General features: G+C 32.8%; 1 protein-coding gene across 1 annotated transcript; it reads right to left on the reverse strand.

The window, feature by feature from the left end:
• Positions 1–1605: 1605 nt before the first annotated feature.
• LOC129805500 (V-type proton ATPase subunit E) lies at positions 1606–23840 on the reverse strand. Its single transcript, XM_055853462.1, has 4 exons — positions 23653–23840; positions 22828–23040; positions 3014–3145; positions 1606–2946 (listed from the first exon to the last, which is right to left on the reverse strand). The coding sequence occupies exons 1-4, from the start codon at positions 23683–23685 to the stop codon at positions 2644–2646; spliced, it is 681 nt and encodes a 226-aa protein (XP_055709437.1). The 5' UTR covers positions 23686–23840; the 3' UTR covers positions 1606–2643.
• Positions 23841–23846: the final 6 nt, after the last annotated feature.

The raw sequence follows: 23846 nt of genomic DNA on the forward strand, positions 1-23846 counted from the left end.
TACATCCTGGGATGTTGGTGTCAAAGGATGACTCAAGGATGTTTGGAGGAGCACTCAAGGAAAATTATCCTGGGAACGAACCATATCCCTATCTCCTCATTTTCCCTGAAATGTTCCAGATTTTCCTCATAAATCCCTAAATATCCTTCAAATCCATTAAAAGGATACGACTTGCATCGTTTACAAAAATATTCTCCTGGACATCATACACTGACTGAGAGAAATCCGAAAAAGTTAAAATAGCATTCCGGAAATGTTAATTTTACCCTGCAGTATTGATCCGAAATCGGTGTAAATATTACCCTTTTTATGTGCATTGGGGGTTAAAGTTACCTTTTTTCATGTTAATTTTACCCTTAAGAAGGTGCAAAATTAACATTAAAAAATGTTGATATATTTTTACACCTAAAAAGTGTTCAAGTTACGAGGAAAAAAAGTTAATAACACCTTTTTTTTCTCAGTGTAGGACCATAAAACTTACCGTTATTCAGAAATTATGCATTTGAATTACGTACAGTAGAGTCTCTCAAATTGGAACGATTGGGGGGTATTTTTGACATTTCTCACCTCTCAAATTCGAACGATATTTTTAAAATTAACTGAATTTATATGAGATTAAATAGCACTTTGAATCAAATTCCCGTATTTTTCTCACAAGTGTTAGTTGGTAACATACTTCCTTTTCATTTTATTCGCACATAATGTGTATAAATATTCAGAAAACAGCACAGAGATATGATTTTTAATCATCCACAATACGAATTTTTTAACATAACCCTACAATTGACATTTTAAATCCAACCGGCGTTCGAATTTGAGAGATTCAGATTTGAGAGACTCTACTGTATATGAACAACAGACTTTTCTCACAAAATTCAATTATTTTATTTCATATCTTACCTTTCATATCTTATTCTTAAAATTATAATATCTGATAGATGGCCATTCTTAGTAATGATCTAGTACATTTCTGCCAAAGGGGAATCTAGGTTCTTACTTTTATACCATTTCTCGTAAGGTGCAGCAAATTGATGGTATTAGGTGAGATTCTTAACAATCTCACCTACTATTATAATCCTACCAAAATTTCATGTCCTCCAATCGGGCTCAAACTTTGCAAAAATGATCATTTTCTTTTTCATCATTTCCAGATCACGAATTATATAAGTGGCTAAGTCAGTCCGATTTTGTCGTTTAGTGTAAGAAAGTTAATTTTTATTCGATATTTTTTTGCAAAGACCCAAAACCAATCGTTTTTTTGACACATCGACGCCGATCTATTAATTTCTGACACATCGGCACCGATTTGTCAATTTTTACAGACGCTATGATTATATTTATCTATTTCACGCAGCTTTTTTTATTTAACATTAGGGAGAAGTAGGTCACTTTTAAAATTGAGATTTTTTACCTATTTTTACATAAAATTGAGCATTATCGTGATATAATTTAGCTTCTCAATTTGTGCAGCTAAATTATATCACGATAAGGCTCAATTTTTCTTAAAAATAGGTCAAAAATCCCAATTTCAAAGGTGCCCCACTTCCCCCTACTTCCATAAAAGTTTAAAAAAGGTCCCTTCCTATTCTAATTGAAAGGCAAATATATTTTTCTCAACATTTTATTCAGTAATTTCACATCTATACATATTTACACCATTTTGTATGATGAATTTAGTGTTTTCTTGACATATTTTCTAATTCACGTAATACTTTTTTCTCATGTATTGTCTAATAAATACATACTAGGATACACTTTTTTTTTCAATAATAAGAGAAGAACAGTGTTAATATTATCCCATACCATATATTTTTTTTAATTGTGTTTTTTTTTCTTCAATAATTCTTTACAATTACATTTCATCTACATTTATTTTATAACATTACAATGTTTTTGTTTTCTGAATTATTACACAATGCAAATATTTAAATGTTGTTTTTTTTCTGCAATGAACGACAACGTGAAAAAAAGTTTTCAAGATCCTGGAAAAAGGGGGCAAATACCAAATCAATTGAAAGTTGGAATCAATTGGAAATTTTTTGTTTTAATAAAACAATTTTGTAACAAGATGTGTTTTTGCAGAATTCGAAGTGATCGTCAGGTCGCGAGAATATCACTGATTATTTTCTAATCTTTTACATTTCCAGGAGAAACAAAAAAAAATAAACAATTTTAAAATGAAATCAAATAAAAAAGGGACAAACGTCAAATTATGCAAAAACATAAAATCACTGTAAACAAACCACAATTGAGTCACTCAATCATCGAATTGCTTTGAAACTGGCAGCAAAGTTCGCACAAGACGAATCGGATGTTGATTGAACCTTTGGGTTCTGTGATTCCTTCTCTAGCACAACTTTGGTGACTGCAAAGCAAGATGCTGTTGACAATTGCGCAAGTCAATTGTGAGTTTCAGATGGCAGCATTTGGAGTTGGAATCTCCATAATTTTCACCTCACTTTTGGGATTTTATTTTATTTTTATTTTTTGGAAGAATCAAAAAAAATTTAAGGGAATTCATTACAGTGCCCGGGGAATGTGTGGAATTTTGAAGCGTTCGTTTTCTTTAACTTGTATTATTATTATTTTTTTTTTAATAATGATGGGATAATGTTGACTGGGGAGGAGCGTAGATGTGCCTCCTTAATCCGTGAATTTACGATTGGCATTGCGACCAAAGAGTGCAGTACGCACAGCTGGCAGCAATTGAGCCGAAATGAGCTCCAAGCGGGACTCCAGGGTATTGGGCACACGAATGCGCCCATTGAGGGCAGACAATTCAATTCCCCCACAAGCATCAGCTGGTAGGTAATTTTCCGTGTCGAGTGTCACTACGACATCCTTACCAATCTGATCTTTGTACTCCTCAACAGAACGCGGCAGGACACTCTGCACAATATTCTGATCCACTTGGCGTGTCTTCACAAGCACATTTGGCTCCATAAGCTTCACCAAGGGAAATAGTTATTCAAAAAAATTCTTACAAAACAAAAATTTTCCCTATTAAACTTACTTGGAACAATCCCTGAACAATAAGTGTGCGAAGAACGTCACCATATTTGGCCGGATCTTTCGTGACCTCGCCCAGACGTCGTCTTGCCTCATCGAGTAAATTTCTCACATGATCCTCACGAACTTTGAGCACCTAAGAGCATAGTGTTCAATTTTCAACTAATTCTTTAAGTTAGTGCGCAAACCTAGTCAGAGGTCTTGATGGTCTTGATCATAAATACTAGAAAACATTTCAGATTATTACTTCGGCTTCTGTATTCAGAAGACCGGAATGTGTCTCGGATGAAGGAGAATGGTATGTTGTATGAGATAATTGGTATTGCCCATAACTAAATTCCTAGTCTTAACTAAATTATACCCGAATTAAATAGACAGACAGTAAAGATAACCAAGACCTTTACTGGATCAGTTTATATAGAACTGACTCTACGACTTTTGAAAATGATCGAACCAGTGACTTAAGTGGTCTTCAGACTAGAGGTTTAGCCCAGTTCCCAAAAGTCCCAAAATCTTTATTAGCAACCAATTTTATTAGCTTTTAGAATTTAATGAATCACTTTCTCTTAGTATCCAATTCTAAGTCAACATTTTACCCAAAATCTTTACTTATGAGGAATTAGAGAAGTTAAGCCATATGGCTAAGTCTTAGGTCAGAAACCTGTATTAGATGCTACACTTCAAAAGTACTTTCGTATCATTTACTATTTACCGGTTCACAACCGATTTGAACCGATTTATGATTCATTCAAAAGATCCCAAAAGCTCAGGAATAATACAATTATTTTTGAACAAAAATGACTTATTGGTTCATAACCCATTCATAACCTGTTCATAAGCGATTGGAACTGATTCATAATTATCAGAAATTCCAAAACCTTTTCAACGAGTCCAAACATGACCCTATTCGGTTGAAAAATATGCTATTTCGAACCTTTCTAATTTTGACCTTGAAAAAATCTGTTATTAGGAATTGTTCAACGGGATTTACATAATGGACACAATGTCCTTCCAGGTATTCTCTAAAACATAAATAAAAAAAGAAAATCGCAACACGCGTTTTCGAGCAATTCCAAAAACCTGGTTTTGGATGGGAAATGAGGGGCATGTTAATGGTTCCACGATCGACTTATGGGGTCCCCCAAAGGTCCCAAGTCTCTATATCTAACCGTTTGGCCTCTAGACATGGTAACGATCGGACAGACAAACAGAGTGATATCAAAAATCTCGAATCTTCAGATTTCCGAAATCTACCAAAATAGGGGGTAAGGAGACGAATATGTGTATAACTGAAAAACGAGGGATTGTTTTTATACATATAATCTGTGGAGTTCAAGCAGTAAAGTGAACCGGATGGACAAATATAATTGTAACGGATTTCGATATGAAAACTTCACTAGATAATATTCATTGCCATTGATTCAAAATATTAAACCGGTTACCCTAATAAAGCCGAGACACGGCTTAACGTAATTGTAATCAGACTCATGATTTGAGTAAATTTCCATCACTTTCTCACTAACTTAGAGCCTTCTCGGCTTAATCCAAGAGACGGATTAGTCAGAAACTGATGGAAATGTAATCTGATCAATATTTTGATTATAATTACGTTAAGTAATCTCTTGGCTCAAGTCGCAAATGTGTCTAGGGCATAAGACTAGTAGGCTATTTCTTTCAAGACCCATAGATCTATTTCGTCATTATTATATATTACGTAATAAGTATATTACCGTACGTTAACATCCCTATACAGTCGGCCTACAAATTTATGATTCTGGAAAATTTGAAAACCGTAAAGTGGTATTTTTCTCATTGAAATAATGAAATGAATTTCACCTGCTCCTAGTCTATTGAAAAGAGTCGTAGAGGACATTTACATCGTCACATTAGATTGAAATTTATTTTAACTTTGTCGATGTAAACGGCAAATCCAATATGACCCCTTGTATCGAATTGGATCACTAAGAAAAAAAAAACCTAAAAAGTTAAAACAACTCTATGGCAGAGTTGAATTAACTCTACGAATATCGATGTAATTGTTACTCTTTTTCGTTGTAAATTTTAGTAAATAGATTTGAAACAACTCTTCGTGCGAGTTGAATTAATTCGTCGGATATCGATGTAAGTATTTCATCTCGACTGAAGATGCTTAAGTGTTTTCGTTTTAAGAATATACTTCAGTTAAGAAGATTATCGTGTGACAAAGTTCATAAGGAACATCAATTTGAAATATGCCTAACAGTGCTTCATGAAGACATGTGCTTGCATCATACATGATATTTCGCTCGGAACATAGGGAACTTGGGGTCAAGAAAATATTAATAAAGAACATGATAAAATAAAAAAAATAAAAAAATAAAATTGCAAAACATATTCATTTTGGGATTTGAATTTAAATCTAAAAAAAAAAATTTAACTCTTGAAACGAGTTATTTTCAGTCTTAAAAAAGAGTCATTTACACTCTTTTGTCATGTACTTTTTAGGAAAGAAAAAGTTAAAACAACTCTTCCGAATATTACACCTAAATAGAAGTAAAATCAACTCTAAAATATAGTCAATCGAAAATTACAACGAAAAAGAGTTAATTCAACATCGATTCGAGTAAATTTTACTCGATTATTTTTCTGAGTGATTGGATTTAACCCTTTAAGGACGATTGAAACACCGGTGTCCCATAAAGAAAATAATTTTTCCTGACTACCTAAAGTCATTTCTTTCTTATGACTGTACATAATTGTAAAGTAGAAGGTTTAAGGAATCTAGAATATTTTTTGCAAGTCTCTAGCTATTTTCAATGTAGTAAATATTTAAGCTAAAAAATGGCGAATTTTTAAATTCTCAAGTTCACAATTGATTTTTTTTAAATACACAAATTCATTATTGATTTTATTTATTTTTTATACTTTCAATTTTTTTTAAGCAAAACCCTTTTGGTAAAAAAAAAAACTACAATAATCATACGTATTTTTCTTTAAAGCTAAAAATATTATTTATTGATATTGTCAGAAAAATTACTTAAATTTTTGAGCTATTTTTGTCCCTATCGTTCATAGAAGCACAAAATACACCGAATCAGACTTTGTTGGACTTTCCAAGGTTAGATGTAAGACTCATCATTGATTATTTTTCTCAGTTTGATTTTTATTGTAGTCCGTAAAAAGTGTCTCGTCGTTAAAGGGTTAACCTTTCAATGTTAACCTTTCAATGTTAACCTTTCTCCAGTTGAAAAACTTTCAGTTTTTTTTCTTATTCTTTAATTATTTGGGCCAAATTTTGATACACTGAAAATGTCTTAAAATTCTCAAAATATGTAAATTAGTCAAAACATATAGGAATCGTATAGGAAGCATATAGGAATTTTAAAACATCAATTAATTTTTATTTTAATCAGATTATATATTACACACTTAACAATCTTTTGAAGGAATTGTAAATCGGTTTAAATCTTTAGTTTTCAAATATTTATTTATTTTGATGCACCGGGCTTTTATTGCCATTTTGTACATTATGCATTTTCCATTTTTTTCGGTTTACAATGTTTATGTGAAATATGTCAGTAGTAATAATCGCGCAGAGTACTGTTTGGTGGGCGTGGCTTTCCATCGCGCACGATACTGTTTGGTGAGGCCACATCGATAACTCTGGTCGATGGGCTACCTTCAGGCCCTTCCCCCCAGCCCCTGTTGCCCCTCCCCGCTTCATTATTCTTATATTTTGTTAATAATTTTAACTGAATATCGCGCAGATTACTGTTGATGAATGATTTTCATTGGATATCGCGCAGACTACTGTTGATTCTTATTGGATATCGCGCAGACTACTGTTGATTCTTATTGGCTATCGCGCAGATTACTGTTGATGAATGACTTTCATTGGATATCGCGCAGAATACTGTTAGATGACTGATTTTCATTGGCTATCGCGCAGACTACTGTTGATTCTTATTGGCTATCGCGCAGATTACTGTTGAGGAATGATTTTCATTGGATATCGCGCAGACTACTGTTGATTCTTATTGGCTATCGCGCAGGTTACTGTTGAGGAATGATTTTCATTGGATATCGCGCACAGTACTGTTGTTTGAATGTCAACCGTTCTGGTGGCCATATTGGGCTTTTAAGCTGTAAATTTTAGACGGCCATCTTGAACTTTTTAGAACTTTAAGACTTTTTGAGATTGCGCTTTTAGATGGACATTTTGAATATTTTAAATTAACCCGAAATTACTATCCGCCATTTTTTTATTACCGAACGCTGCTCCTATTTTTGTTCGCCATTTTTAATTTCCGACCGCTATTTTTATTTTTGTCCGCCATTTTTACCGGCCGCTGCTCTTATTTTCTATGCGCGCGCCCTCTGTTATTCCTATTATTAACTATTTCCGTAATTTTTTTCGCGACATGAAAATTTTTTGGCCCGATGGTGGACTCTTTCTCATGTATTTTTTTCTCCCTATACAATTTATATGGGAAAAGATCTGCCATGCCTAAGAATTGATCCCCGGACCTCTCGGTTGCGAGTCCAATACCTTATCCATTATGCCACTCGTGCCATGATAGAAGGTTTGCCAGAAGTCTTTCCTATGCATTAAGCGGGATTCTCTATAGTCTCTGGCCTATATGCACTGTCCAAGTGTGGAAAGATGCAAATGCAATATGAGACCTTTTCGCGCGCTCGAGACCATATGGGAGAGACTATTTGTATGAGTCTTTGCGCGACAATTTGATTCCTTCAGATGAATGAAGCAACATGGAAAAAATGTCTTGCAGTGCGCAATATAATTGTAAAATTGAGTGGAATTTCGCAATATTCACTAATTTTACTGGCGATAAGAACTATCAATAATTTTCATTGGTTATTGAACAGCATGATGTTGATGCCGTCATGCAATTTAAACCATTTTCATTGGATATTGATCAATAGATATTGAAACGTCATTGAGTTGAGATTTGCATGTAAACAGTTTTTTTTCAAAGCATGCAACTTTTGAGCTTGCGTATTTCAATATTGTTTGCAATATTTGTCTTTTTTATTTAAATTGTAACATAAATTACCGAAAAATATCATACTTTTCCACTTACATGATTGTATCTCACATCATTCACATCTCTTGATGATATGATCAAACGATTTTTATGCAATTTGTTTAAAAAAATATTTTTCGTTCAGTGATTTCAGATTAGAAGTGATAAATTTCGTGAAATTTATTGAATTTCTGCTTATCGCAGATGGTGACTGCCATGAAATTTCAAGAATCTTAGTTTCAGATCCTCAATTTTAAAATAAACAAACTGATGATCAAAGATGTTGCTATGCATTTTTATGCAGTTGTGCGGGATTATTCGAAATTTGCACTCCTGTATCATGCATAAAATAAAAGAATTAAAAGATGAATGAAAAAATGTCAATGTGGGCAAAATTTCTTGTCTTGTGTATGAATCATTTAACTCTCTTGATCGCAAGTGGGAAAGTATGTAAAAAGTGTTAGATTTCTCATAACTTTGTATTACAATGTTCTTTTTCTCTGACATTAGAGAATTTTTACAACATTACAGAACAAAATTATTCAAAGTGAATTATTGATTTGTGTTTTCTCTTATTATAATTTAGCAAATATGAAAAAATCTGTAAATATATGTACAATATTTACCTAAGAATTTGATTATGTGGAGAAATGGCAGCAGAGTAAAATAAAATAGGAACCAACTTTTCATACAAAATTGATTTTTATGAATGAAATGTTGTATACACTTCTATAATTCGGTACCTGGGATGCTGAATTAACTTATGCATTTTTCATTGATGACTCATTATCAAATTTATGTATATTTCTGTGACACATATCACAAAATAGAAGATGAAATCCTCTTTCTTTAGTAGAAGATCAATTTTTTTTAAGATGACTCTCAGTAGAATAGGCATAAAAAATAAAATTCAAGCGATACTCACTAAAATAAAGTCAAACATTTGCGTTCTTACACTGATAAAAGAAATTTAGCTTTGCACTCACTAGCACTTGATCACTGAATACTATTAATTTTAGTTCTTGACCGTAAAGCTTCATCCTCCCCTGAATAAATGTTAACAAAATTTTATTTATTATATTGAAAAACAATTTAAAAAAAAGTAACTTCACTTGTTATTTAGAAAAATGTTCTGTTTGCCCCTCGCATCCTACCTCTAGACTTTATTCTGAGATATGAACATGACATGATATGTCCAAACATGTTTCATCGTGTATGAAACAAACATTTTGCATACGTTTGCATAATTTTCTCGGGAAATTTCGTCAGTACGATCAAAAGATCCTAAAATATTTTATAGGAATTTGAACATTGGAAAAAAGTCTCATTTGTATCCCTGATTTATTGATGAGTGGAAGACATTTTCTTAGTGAAAAGTGATAAATCACAAAATAACTTATCTGAAAATATGGAGACAAAAGAAAGATCACATCAAGTTCCAAATGTAATGAAGGCAAAGCAGCACTTCAACAAATATAATCCTGATCCTGCTGAGGAACTTCGAAAGGATGAGGAACAATATGCAAGAAATCGACAACAAAATACAACTCCTGAACTACTGAATGCATACACCTATTTTCTAAATCGAACATGTACATTGTTTATCACGATCGGGTTTTCTCCAGAGAATTTTTCACCAGTTGCTAAAATATGTGCCGTAAGCTACTGGGATGGAATTGACGCTGTAGAATTCACCCAAAATACATGGACAACGTTCTGTGCCAATGAACAAACTTTAAGGAAATTATTGGGAGAGGATGCTGGAAAGGATGATGCCAACATGAAACTGGAGTTGCTGAATATTCAACTTGACAACTGCGTGAACATTCGTAGTTACTGCGCTGTGGAAAATTCTGAACTACTTATTCTCAGCCAAAATAATGGAATTGATCGTTTATCTCTAAATATTGCAGAATTTGAGAAATTAATGTTACTTTCTGAATTTATAAATGCAACTTTGATTTACAATAGTTCTGTACAGTGGTATGTACAAGAATATTTTGAGAGATACAGCAATGTTTGTAAATCTTTAGGTGTGCAAAGATTGGAAAATTCTAATTTTTCAAACAGCAATACTTTTGATCCACCAGTCAATTATTTTCGCCTGTTTCATGAAATTCCTTTTGTAGCAAGTAAATCAAATATTTCTTAAAATGTAACATGTGTATAAAAATCAAATGATGTCAAATAAAAAGATGAGAAAACGTAAATGTAAATTGTTTTAATCTTGTATATTTGCAATCTGAATCCTCTTAATATAAGAAGAATGAAGAAAAAAAATGAAACTTCAATTGCACAGGGTTATGCATTATGCCAATATTTATCTATACCAACATTCCCTTTTCATCTCAACATATTAGGTGTGATTCCTTCATAATCACACCTATTTGCTATGTGAGCAAGATTAAAGTCAATGAAATAAAATTATTTGTGAGAATTTTGTCTTGTTGTGAAAAGAAATTGTTTTACAATCAATTATTTCAACATCACACAATGTTTCATCTGTGCATCAAGAAAAACACGACATGTTTTATTGATGCATCATGAAAAAAATCAATATGAAAATGCACTGAAAAATTTTACCAACATAAAAAAAATCTGCAGAGAGATATCATATTTTTTATCATCTTGCATTTTTTCTGCATCAAAATATTTTCTTCACGTGAAAAAAAAATCTTCAAAGTGGCGTCTGACATTTTTTCTCAACGTAATCTGATTTTTTCTATGCAGCATTAGCAGGATTGTTTTAATTACATTTTATAGCACAATCAAAAATGCTTGTATCGAACTTCTTTGACAAAATCTACTCGATTGCATGCAACTACTTTTAAACAATTCACATGATTCCTCATGTTGATGGCAACATAAAAACAAAAAAATAATGATACTTTGATCAGATGCGAAAGAAAACTCATTTCATTGTTTTACAATCAATTTTATTTATAACTTAGTCGGTTGTAGTTTTTCATTACACAAAAAAATCTTGACTTCATTTTTTGTTTTCTTCACGAGAAATATATTCTTGTAGTCTCAACGTATGGCTCTCGGCATATAGGGCAATGTCTTGTTTTTGAAGCACATCCTTGACAAGCAGCAACGTGTCCACAAGGTAGGAAAGCGGTATCGTATTCATTGTTGTAGCATATTTTGCAGATTTTATGTGATTGCTGTACAATATCGTATTCTGCTTCTACATTATTACAATCCAAAATTTGATCGCCAAAGAATATCTCGAACAAATTATCAATTGTATTTTCATCATTAGTGTTAAAGAATTGTACCATCAATTGTTTTTTCTCCAAAATAGTCATGCTTTTTCCATTTTTCATTTTTCTTGAAATTTTTTCCACTACACCGCGACGTAAAATCTCATTTTTGTTTTCATAAAGTAGGTCGATCATTTGTGCTATTGTCTTTTTATGTAAAATAAATTGCACCAAATCAGACTCTGATTTTTCTTTTGCCAAAGCTTCTGCTAATTGTCTCAAGCTGTGCGTACTCATTGCGATATAGATTTTTTCTGAGTGATTTTTTTAAGATACACCATGTTAAATAATTGTGAAAAATGTTTGTAGTGAACAATTTTCAACGAAAGAAAGAAAGGGGAGAGGGATTTTTGGGTTAAAAACGCTCTAAATTTATACTTTTAACTTTTTATTGCAAATGATATAGAAAATTATACATCACTACTAGAATTTTCAGATGAATATACATGATCTGAAGCAGGTTTCCTAGAATAATATAACGTTTGTTCCTCAAAATCAGATAAAAAATCTTCCCCAGGTACTTGATCTCCTTCTGAATCAGTCACATATTCTACAAGGTAAAGATTTTTCTCCTGTTTTTCAAAGTATTTTTCTGTGAGCTTATCTTTTCTTTTACACATGAGTTGATCTTCAACTTCTTTGTTAGACTCCTCTACCTCACTCCTTTGAATTTTGTGTAACTTCTCAGAAGCTATGTCACATTCCATTTTATTTAAAATTTCTTCTATCCAAGATGGCGGGTCATCGGAATGTGGTCTTTTTCGTGTAAATCTTTCCAAAATTTTCTCAGCTTCTTCTTTCGTAGGATTATGATTTATCAAAAACTGCAAAACAGTTTACGTCAAATATAATTTTTATGAATTTTTTTATTAAAAAATATGGAACTCACCATGTTATTGTGTATCCGAAATATGTATTCTCCGTGAATTAGGTTGGCCTATCTTTCGTAAAACAAACTTATTGGTTTGACTGTCGATTATAGAATAACAACAATTTTACACACTTGGTTGAAATATCCAGTTCAAGTTATGCATCACTTAAAAAATTATCCAATATTGCGAAATTTAAATATTATTTTTCACACGTGCAATGAAAAATGTCTCATAAAAGTTTCAAAATTGTACGATATTTTACTGGAAAAACACCATACGTGATAAAAAGATGAAATTTTAGATTTTCCTTCTTTGTATGCACTAGGACATGTTTTGAACAAGACTTGATGGCCCTAGTAAAATACACTTACACGATCGCAACTTTTCTTGGAAAACATCCATTCCCAGTTGAAATATGATCCTCTGCACACGTGCAATTAGGATTTTTTTAATAAAAATACTAAATTCCGGAATGATTTCCTGGAAAAGCATCATTTGCAACAAAAAAATGAAATTGGAGATTTTCCTTTTGCATGGACATGTTTCAAACCTCTCCTGTAGAATCCACGAAAATCGTTTTTTTAGCGCACATATTCTTGATTTATGAGTGTCAAAAACGTGTAGATCCAAAATTTGGGCCCGACCTGAGAAGGTCGCATTTCATCTCGGACAAAATGCACATACACCAATTGTACTGGGCACCCCCCCCCCCTCCCATACCTCTATACCCCCCCCCCCAGCACCCACCCCCCCCTCCCATACCTCTATACCCCCCCCCCCCACCCCCTTCTCAGAATCCGATGACGTCATATTTAACTTTTGCATTAAAATTTACACATTACACTCATTTTTTAACGTTATTTTCCCACTTGACTTGGATTTTTTTTACAAATTTTTATGATACCTTTATCAACCAATTCGATATTTTCGGGATTTTAACCGGCTAATACAACTCAATAAACCTTTATCGATTTAGCCCTGATAACACAACTTAAACAAACGCAATAAAAATTTGTAAAAAATCCAAGTCAAGTGGGAAAATAACGTTAAAAAATGAGTGTAATGTGTAAATTTTAATGAAAAAGTTAAATATGACGTCATCGAATTCTGAGAAGTGGTGGGGGATATAGAGGTGTGGGAGGGGGGTGGGTGCCCAGTACAATTGGTGTATGTGCATTTTGTCCGAGATGCAATGCAACCTTCTCAGGTCGGGACCAAATTTTGGATCTACACTTTTTTGACACTCATAAATCAAGAATATGTGCGCTAAAAAACGATTTTCGTGGATTCTACAGGAGAGGTTTGAAACATGTCCATGCAAAAGGAAAATCTCCAATTTCATTTTTTTTTTGTTGCAAATGATGCTTTTCCAGGAAATCATTCCGGAATTTAGTATTTTTATTAAAAAAAAATCCTAATTTCACGTGTGCAGAGGATCATATTTCAACTGGGAATGGAATTTTTCCAAGAGAAGTTGCGATCGTGTAAGTGTATTTTACTAGGGCCATCAAGTCTTGTTCGAAACATGCCCTAGTGCACACAAAGAAGGAAAATCTCAAATTTCATCTTTTTATCACGTATGGTGTTTTTCCAGTAAAATATCGTACAATTTTGAAACTTTTATGAGACATTTTTCATTGCACGTGTGAAAAATAATATTTAAATTTCGCAATATTGGATAATTTTTTAAGTGATGCATAACTTGAACTGGATATTTCAACCAAGTGTGTAAAATTGTTGTTATTCTATAATCGACAGTCAAACCAATAAGTTTGTTTTACGAAAGATAGGCCAACCTAATTCACGGAGAATACATATTTCGGATACACAATAACATGGTGAGTTCCATATTTTTTAATAAAAAAATTCATAAAAATTATATTTGACGTAAACTGTTTTGCAGTTTTTGATAAATCATAATCCTACGAAAGAAGAAGCTGAGAAAATTTTGGAAAGATTTACACGAAAAAGACCACATTCCGATGACCCGCCATCTTGGATAGAAGAAATTTTAAATAAAATGGAATGTGACATAGCTTCTGAGAAGTTACACAAAATTCAAAGGAGTGAGGTAGAGGAGTCTAACAAAGAAGTTGAAGATCAACTCATGTGTAAAAGAAAAGATAAGCTCACAGAAAAATACTTTGAAAAACAGGAGAAAAATCTTTACCTTGTAGAATATGTGACTGATTCAGAAGGAGATCAAGTACCTGGGGAAGATTTTTTATCTGATTTTGAGGAACAAACGTTATATTATTCTAGGAAACCTGCTTCAGATCATGTATATTCATCTGAAAATTCTAGTAGTGATGTATAATTTTCTATATCATTTGCAATAAAAAGTTAAAAGTATAAATTTAGAGCGTTTTTAACCCAAAAATCCCTCTCCCCTTTCTTTCTTTCGTTGAAAATTGTTCACTACAAACATTTTTCACAATTATTTAACATGGTGTATCTTAAAAAAATCACTCAGAAAAAATCTATATCGCAATGAGTACGCACAGCTTGAGACAATTAGCAGAAGCTTTGGCAAAAGAAAAATCAGAGTCTGATTTGGTGCAATTTATTTTACATAAAAAGACAATAGCACAAATGATCGACCTACTTTATGAAAACAAAAATGAGATTTTACGTCGCGGTGTAGTGGAAAAAATTTCAAGAAAAATGAAAAATGGAAAAAGCATGACTATTTTGGAGAAAAAACAATTGATGGTACAATTCTTTAACACTAATGATGAAAATACAATTGATAATTTGTTCGAGATATTCTTTGGCGATCAAATTTTGGATTGTAATAATGTAGAAGCAGAATACGATATTGTACAGCAATCACATAAAATCTGCAAAATATGCTACAACAATGAATACGATACCGCTTTCCTACCTTGTGGACACGTTGCTGCTTGTCAAGGATGTGCTTCAAAAACAAGACATTGCCCTATATGCCGAGAGCCATACGTTGAGACTACAAGAATATATTTCTCGTGAAGAAAACAAAAAATGAAGTCAAGATTTTTTTGTGTAATGAAAAACTACAACCGACTAAGTTATAAATAAAATTGATTGTAAAACAATGAAATGAGTTTTCTTTCGCATCTGATCAAAGTATCATTATTTTTTTGTTTTTATGTTGCCATCAACATGAGGAATCATGTGAATTGTTTAAAAGTAGTTGCATGCAATCGAGTAGATTTTGTCAAAGAAGTTCGATACAAGCATTTTTGATTGTGCTATAAAATGTAATTAAAACAATCCTGCTAATGCTGCATAGAAAAAATCAGATTACGTTGAGAAAAAATGTCAGACGCCACTTTGAAGATTTTTTTTTCACGTGAAGAAAATATTTTGATGCAGAAAAAATGCAAGATGATAAAAAATATGATATCTCTCTGCAGATTTTTTTTATGTTGGTAAAATTTTTCAGTGCATTTTCATATTGATTTTTTTCATGATGCATCAATAAAACATGTCGTGTTTTTCTTGATGCACAGATGAAACATTGTGTGATGTTGAAATAATTGATTGTAAAACAATTTCTTTTCACAACAAGACAAAATTCTCACAAATAATTTTATTTCATTGACTTTAATCTTGCTCACATAGCAAATAGGTGTGATTATGAAGGAATCACACCTAATATGTTGAGATGAAAAGGGAATGTTGGTATAGATAAATATTGGCATAATGCATAACCCTGTGCAATTGAAGTTTCATTTTTTTTCTTCATTCTTCTTATATTAAGAGGATTCAGATTGCAAATATACAAGATTAAAACAATTTACATTTACGTTTTCTCATCTTTTTATTTGACATCATTTGATTTTTATACACATGTTACATTTTAAGAAATATTTGATTTACTTGCTACAAAAGGAATTTCATGAAACAGGCGAAAATAATTGACTGGTGGATCAAAAGTATTGCTGTTTGAAAAATTAGAATTTTCCAATCTTTGCACACCTAAAGATTTACAAACATTGCTGTATCTCTCAAAATATTCTTGTACATACCACTGTACAGAACTATTGTAAATCAAAGTTGCATTTATAAATTCAGAAAGTAACATTAATTTCTCAAATTCTGCAATATTTAGAGATAAACGATCAATTCCATTATTTTGGCTGAGAATAAGTAGTTCAGAATTTTCCACAGCGCAGTAACTACGAATGTTCACGCAGTTGTCAAGTTGAATATTCAGCAACTCCAGTTTCATGTTGGCATCATCCTTTCCAGCATCCTCTCCCAATAATTTCCTTAAAGTTTGTTCATTGGCACAGAACGTTGTCCATGTATTTTGGGTGAATTCTACAGCGTCAATTCCATCCCAGTAGCTTACGGCACATATTTTAGCAACTGGTGAAAAATTCTCTGGAGAAAACCCGATCGTGATAAACAATGTACATGTTCGATTTAGAAAATAGGTGTATGCATTCAGTAGTTCAGGAGTTGTATTTTGTTGTCGATTTCTTGCATATTGTTCCTCATCCTTTCGAAGTTCCTCAGCAGGATCAGGATTATATTTGTTGAAGTGCTGCTTTGCCTTCATTACATTTGGAACTTGATGTGATCTTTCTTTTGTCTCCATATTTTCAGATAAGTTATTTTGTGATTTATCACTTTTCACTAAGAAAATGTCTTCCACTCATCAATAAATCAGGGATACAAATGAGACTTTTTTCCAATGTTCAAATTCCTATAAAATATTTTAGGATCTTTTGATCGTACTGACGAAATTTCCCGAGAAAATTATGCAAACGTATGCAAAATGTTTGTTTCATACACGATGAAACATGTTTGGACATGTCATGTCATGTTCATATCTCAGAATAAAGTCTAGAGGTAGGATGCGAGGGGCAAACAGAACATTTTTCTAAATAACAAGTGAAGTTACTTTTTTTTAAATTGTTTTTCAATATAATAAATAAAATTTTGTTAACATTTATTCAGGGGAGGATGAAGCTTTACGGTCAAGAACTAAAATTAATAGTATTCAGTGATCAAGTGCTAGTGAGTGCAAAGCTAAATTTCTTTTATCAGTGTAAGAACGCAAATGTTTGACTTTATTTTAGTGAGTATCGCTTGAATTTTATTTTTTATGCCTATTCTACTGAGAGTCATCTTAAAAAAAATTGATCTTCTACTAAAGAAAGAGGATTTCATCTTCTATTTTGTGATATGTGTCACAGAAATATACATAAATTTGATAATGAGTCATCAATGAAAAATGCATAAGTTAATTCAGCATCCCAGGTACCGAATTATAGAAGTGTATACAACATTTCATTCATAAAAATCAATTTTGTATGAAAAGTTGGTTCCTATTTTATTTTACTCTGCTGCCATTTCTCCACATAATCAAATTCTTAGGTAAATATTGTACATATATTTACAGATTTTTTCATATTTGCTAAATTATAATAAGAGAAAACACAAATCAATAATTCACTTTGAATAATTTTGTTCTGTAATGTTGTAAAAATTCTCTAATGTCAGAGAAAAAGAACATTGTAATACAAAGTTATGAGAAATCTAACACTTTTTACATACTTTCCCACTTGCGATCAAGAGAGTTAAATGATTCATACACAAGACAAGAAATTTTGCCCACATTGACATTTTTTCATTCATCTTTTAATTCTTTTATTTTATGCATGATACAGGAGTGCAAATTTCGAATAATCCCGCACAACTGCATAAAAATGCATAGCAACATCTTTGATCATCAGTTTGTTTATTTTAAAATTGAGGATCTGAAACTAAGATTCTTGAAATTTCATGGCAGTCACCATCTGCGATAAGCAGAAATTCAATAAATTTCACGAAATTTATCACTTCTAATCTGAAATCACTGAACGAAAAATATTTTTTTAAACAAATTGCATAAAAATCGTTTGATCATATCATCAAGAGATGTGAATGATGTGAGATACAATCATGTAAGTGGAAAAGTATGATATTTTTCGGTAATTTATGTTACAATTTAAATAAAAAAGACAAATATTGCAAACAATATTGAAATACGCAAGCTCAAAAGTTGCATGCTTTGAAAAAAAACTGTTTACATGCAAATCTCAACTCAATGACGTTTCAATATCTATTGATCAATATCCAATGAAAATGGTTTAAATTGCATGACGGCATCAACATCATGCTGTTCAATAACCAATGAAAATTATTGATAGTTCTTATCGCCAGTAAAATTAGTGAATATTGCGAAATTCCACTCAATTTTACAATTATATTGCGCACTGCAAGACATTTTTTCCATGTTGCTTCATTCATCTGAAGGAATCAAATTGTCGCGCAAAGACTCATACAAATAGTCTCTCCCATATGGTCTCGAGCGCGCGAAAAGGTCTCATATTGCATTTGCATCTTTCCACACTTGGACAGTGCATATAGGCCAGAGACTATAGAGAATCCCGCTTAATGCATAGGAAAGACTTCTGGCAAACCTTCTATCATGGCACGAGTGGCATAATGGATAAGGTATTGGACTCGCAACCGAGAGGTCCGGGGATCAATTCTTAGGCATGGCAGATCTTTTCCCATATAAATTGTATAGGGAGAAAAAAATACATGAGAAAGAGTCCACCATCGGGCCAAAAAATTTTCATGTCGCGAAAAAAATTACGGAAATAGTTAATAATAGGAATAACAGAGGGCGCGCGCATAGAAAATAAGAGCAGCGGCCGGTAAAAATGGCGGACAAAAATAAAAATAGCGGTCGGAAATTAAAAATGGCGAACAAAAATAGGAGCAGCGTTCGGTAATAAAAAAATGGCGGATAGTAATTTCGGGTTAATTTAAAATATTCAAAATGTCCATCTAAAAGCGCAATCTCAAAAAGTCTTAAAGTTCTAAAAAGTTCAAGATGGCCGTCTAAAATTTACAGCTTAAAAGCCCAATATGGCCACCAGAACGGTTGACATTCAAACAACAGTACTGTGCGCGATATCCAATGAAAATCATTCCTCAACAGTAACCTGCGCGATAGCCAATAAGAATCAACAGTAGTCTGCGCGATATCCAATGAAAATCATTCCTCAACAGTAATCTGCGCGATAGCCAATAAGAATCAACAGTAGTCTGCGCGATAGCCAATGAAAATCAGTCATCTAACAGTATTCTGCGCGATATCCAATGAAAGTCATTCATCAACAGTAATCTGCGCGATAGCCAATAAGAATCAACAGTAGTCTGCGCGATATCCAATAAGAATCAACAGTAGTCTGCGCGATATCCAATGAAAATCATTCATCAACAGTAATCTGCGCGATATTCAGTTAAAATTATTAACAAAATATAAGAATAATGAAGCGGGGGAGGGGCAACAGGGGCTGGGGGGAAGGGCCTGAAGGTAGCCCATCGACCAGAGTTATCGATGTGGCCTCACCAAACAGTATCGTGCGCGATGGAAAGCCACGCCCACCAAACAGTACTCTGCGCGATTATTACTACTTATGTCCCTTCGAACGCTTCAATCATGTGAACCGGGCGGGATTCGAACTGACAACTTTATCAGGTTTCGAATATTTTTAAATCTTTCTCTAAATAAAAATTCATCAAGTTTCACAATATACTTAAGCTGAAATTGAAATGTTCAATTTCTTTAAATTTTAAAGCCAAACAGACCCTTTCGAGAATTTAAAAATCTTTTGAAAAACCGTTAAAATATGAAACGTTATTAGCATTCTCAAAATAGGAAATTTTCACATTAAATATTTAACCTTTCTTATACGATCTTCAGACCAAAGCCTCTAATGCCGAAAATAGACACAGGCTGATCCTCGAGAATACTCAGCTCGAAAAATTTGGCGGTTAAAGATCAGCCCAAACTATCGTACACTGAGGATTTAGGGTCAAGGATTAACGTTTTTGCGTATATTTCTATTAAATATACACACTTTGATTGCTGAAAGACTTCTTAAGTGCAATATCAATGTATTTTTCATAAATATTAGGAGCACTATGACCTTCCCATTACTCCAAACTTAATGAATTTTAAGATTTTGCGAAATTGCGTACCATTATGCCCTAGACACACTTGCGACTTAAGCCGAAAGACGACTTAGTGGAAAATGATGGAAATGTAGTTTAACCATTATTTCTAATATAATTACGCTAAGCCGTATCTCGGTTAATCCTCAGGTCTGTCAAGGCCCTTACTCTCCATATTTTTTCAACAAATTGGCATTTCGAAAAGTACCCAAATACCCAAATTAGGTTTTATATTTATGCCACTGGCGCTGATATTGCTAATTCTCGTAAATTTCACTAGACCTCATGAATTAAGAAGATCAGCCTGATCCCCAAATATTAAGCTGATCTCTGAATATATTGACACCAATCCTAATTTTTCGAGCTGATTCTTAAGCCGATCCCTGTGTCTATTTCGGGCTTTAGCTATATGACTTAAAGAGGAAGCCTGAGTTACAAGGTCAAAAGTAGTTTTTGCTTTTTTTATTGTTTAAATCGATAGATATTAAAAATGTAGCATAAAAATTTCAAAAACCCACATCAAAATATTTTCGAAGATATTGGGACGAAAGCAAAGAGCACCGAGCAGATTTGCAAAAGGTTAACAAAAAAGAAATCGCGAAGAACTGCTAAGTTTTGGCTTTCTAATTGAGACTTCCCCCTAACTTCCCTTATCAGTCAAGATTTATTTTTTTTTTTTTTGAAATTTTGACTTAGAATTGCATTATTAAAAGCGAATTACCTATTAGATTTAGAAAAATCAATAAAATTGCTTGTTATTTAGGATTTTGAGACCTTCGGGAACTGAGATAAACTTCTAGTCGGAAGACCGTTTTAGATTCAAAATAAAGAAAATAAATAATATAATTTGACTTTTGAAAATTAAAAATCTTTATCACAAATAAACCGCAGTTTAGTTTTGAAAGATTTTCTTTGTGAGACAAAAGCTAATTGCGTTTAACTATGTCAAAAGACAAATAAAAAAAAATGCTTGCCCGTGATTATGCTTCTAACTGTGTTATCACACTTGCACATTAAAATTTTAATATGATTCACATTAATTGTCGCTGGTGAGAGTCCAAATGTGTAATTTGTGTGTTTGAATCATTTTATATTCGAAATTTGATCTATTTGTTGATAAAAAGGTAGACTTGACCCGCAAAATTTGATATAAATTGATTTATAGCATTAATGCGAAAAATTAATGCGATTTTCTCTTTAATTTTTTAATGTGAAAAATATTTATGCTGTAGGTAAATTTAAAGTTATTTTTGCAGGCCAAGTCCACTTCTTTATCAATAAATAGAAAAACCCCAAATATTAAGTGACTCAAAGACACAAATAACATATTTGGACGCTCACAAGCGACAATTAATGTGAATCACATTAAAATTTTAATGTGCAAGTGTGATAACGCCGTAAGAGACGTACAGTTTCAAAGGAAATAAATAAAATAAGTAAATAAATAATATTAAAATAAAATAAATAGTGAAATGCCCTAAGGCCCTTTCGACCACCTTTAAAAATAATAAATTAAGGTTTTTTTAGCAGTTCTTGTCAAGTTTGTAATTTGTTGCATTTTTGTTCAAATGCCTAAAAATGTATAACTTTCAAAACTTTTTAAATAAAAAAAATGTACTAGGGTAAGTGTGCCAAATTTCGGCATAGTTGCATGCAAGCGCCAAAGTCTCAAGTTTGAAATATAATATCTTTAATAGAAATTGACTTTTTTTATTCCTTCTACTTAAGGAGTGTTGCTTAGAACCTTGTAGACAGTTTATCGTCTTTATTTACTCTAAAATCATTCTTAATACATTTTAAAATGAATAAAATGTAGACATAGCTTTGGTGGCTTATTTCGGCCACCTTCATTCTCATAGTTTCTTGCCCTTCGGGAATTCTTGCAATATCTTTTTCACGTCATCTCGTTTGTCGAAGCTACATTTTTTGTTATTTTTTGCATTGTATAATCTCTAGAGTATGTAAAAACTAAAAAATCATTGAAATTCGAGGACCAAAAAAGGTGGCCGGAATTGCAAGCTGGCCGGAATTTGGCACACTTACCCTATAACAGAATACAATCGACTTTTAAGGTCATAGATTTATCACAGAATTAAAAGAATTATCTCTTTGAAATTTAGTATCTTGAAAACCGGATGTTTCATTATCTGTTTTTGCAATTTGAAGGACTGTACAGGGGGTCCCGGGATTATGCATATTTTCGGGACCGAGAAAAAGCGCGCGAAACGGCTTTATATACAGAAATTTTGCATACTCTCAGGAGACTTCTTTTGAATAAGTTACGGGAACGCCGTAAAATATGCAAAAAAGATTATTTGGGCCAATTTTTTGGGCTATTTTCAGCGCCAACTGTTCATAAGTTACGCATTTCAAATTTGCCGCCTCGAAAAAATGCATATATTTAGGGAAATTTCAAAAATTATTTCACAAATGAGCTCCCCATTTGCATAATTCCGATAAGCATAAACCCGGGACCCCTTGTATTTTTTAAAACCTAACCTAATCTTGTCTAAATAATTTTAAAATTGCCTGTTCCTTATTCTAATTTTTCTATCCATCAATTCCTTTTCCTCTGATAAGGTGTAATCGTATTTGCTGTGATCGTCTAGTGGTCATGATATCTCATTGCTTTAAAAATGATAAAAGTTAAATTACCTTAAGACGAGCCTGATTGAGCATATTGGAAGATTGAATCTTCTTCTGGAGTTCAACTTGTTTCTCCTTCTTCTCATAGTATTCCATGATCTTGAGACGTTGCTGCTGGACAAGACGTCCCTTCTCAATGTTGAACTCCTCCTCGGCCTTTGCATCAATCTCTTCAGCCTTCTCATTGGCCTCCTGCTCGATGAAGGCCATCATGTGCTTGATCTGCAAAAAAAATCATTCCAATTTTGCACTCCCAAATATCCTCAAAAAAAATTTTACTGAAAAGCTGCTTTCTAATTATCAACATTTCCTCTTTTTTTTTATTTAGAAGAATCTCCAAGAGAGGTGAACTGATAAGACAGTTCAAAGTGAACTGAAAAATCTTCCCAGAGAGCACGAGATTCCCATTCACATCACACGAAAAGCAGTATGAAGAACATGGCGAAGAGTCACATGACTTGGAGGAAAAATACCAATATTTTCCAATTTGCAACCAATTTTATGGGAATTTTTTGCAATAAATCAATTCTGTGGGCATCAAAGGGGATTTTGGAGTATCTATTGAGGGGGATTTTATGGAAAATACTTGAGAAATGTGAATGAGAAGGACATGAGACACTTCCCCCAATCAATTGAATTCACATGACGTCGATTTTTATCGCTATTGCAAGTAGCTAATTATTGGAAAATTAGCATTTTCAGACCCAAAGAACCACGGGGAATGCAAATATTGAGTTTTTAGTTGAGGAAAATAAGGAATATCTTGGATTTTGAGTGGAAATATGTGAGGCGAAAGAGGTCAATTTGGATATGAGAAAAATCAATGAAATTTACCTGTTTCTGGACATCTGCGTCGCTTAGAGCCATCTTCGCGCCTTGTTCTCACCGGGATTTAACACTAAAAATCGTAAAACACTAGATTATTTCGGCTAATAATCTTACTCTACGCCTCCACCTTCTGAGGAAAATTCACAAATGTCCAAGGTGATCATATGATTCGTGTATTTAGAGATTTTCTAGTGTTGCCA

The sequence above is a fragment of the Phlebotomus papatasi genome, chromosome 1 (assembly GCF_024763615.1).
Source record: "Phlebotomus papatasi isolate M1 chromosome 1, Ppap_2.1, whole genome shotgun sequence".
Classification (NCBI taxonomy): domain Eukaryota; kingdom Metazoa; phylum Arthropoda; class Insecta; order Diptera; family Psychodidae; genus Phlebotomus; species Phlebotomus papatasi.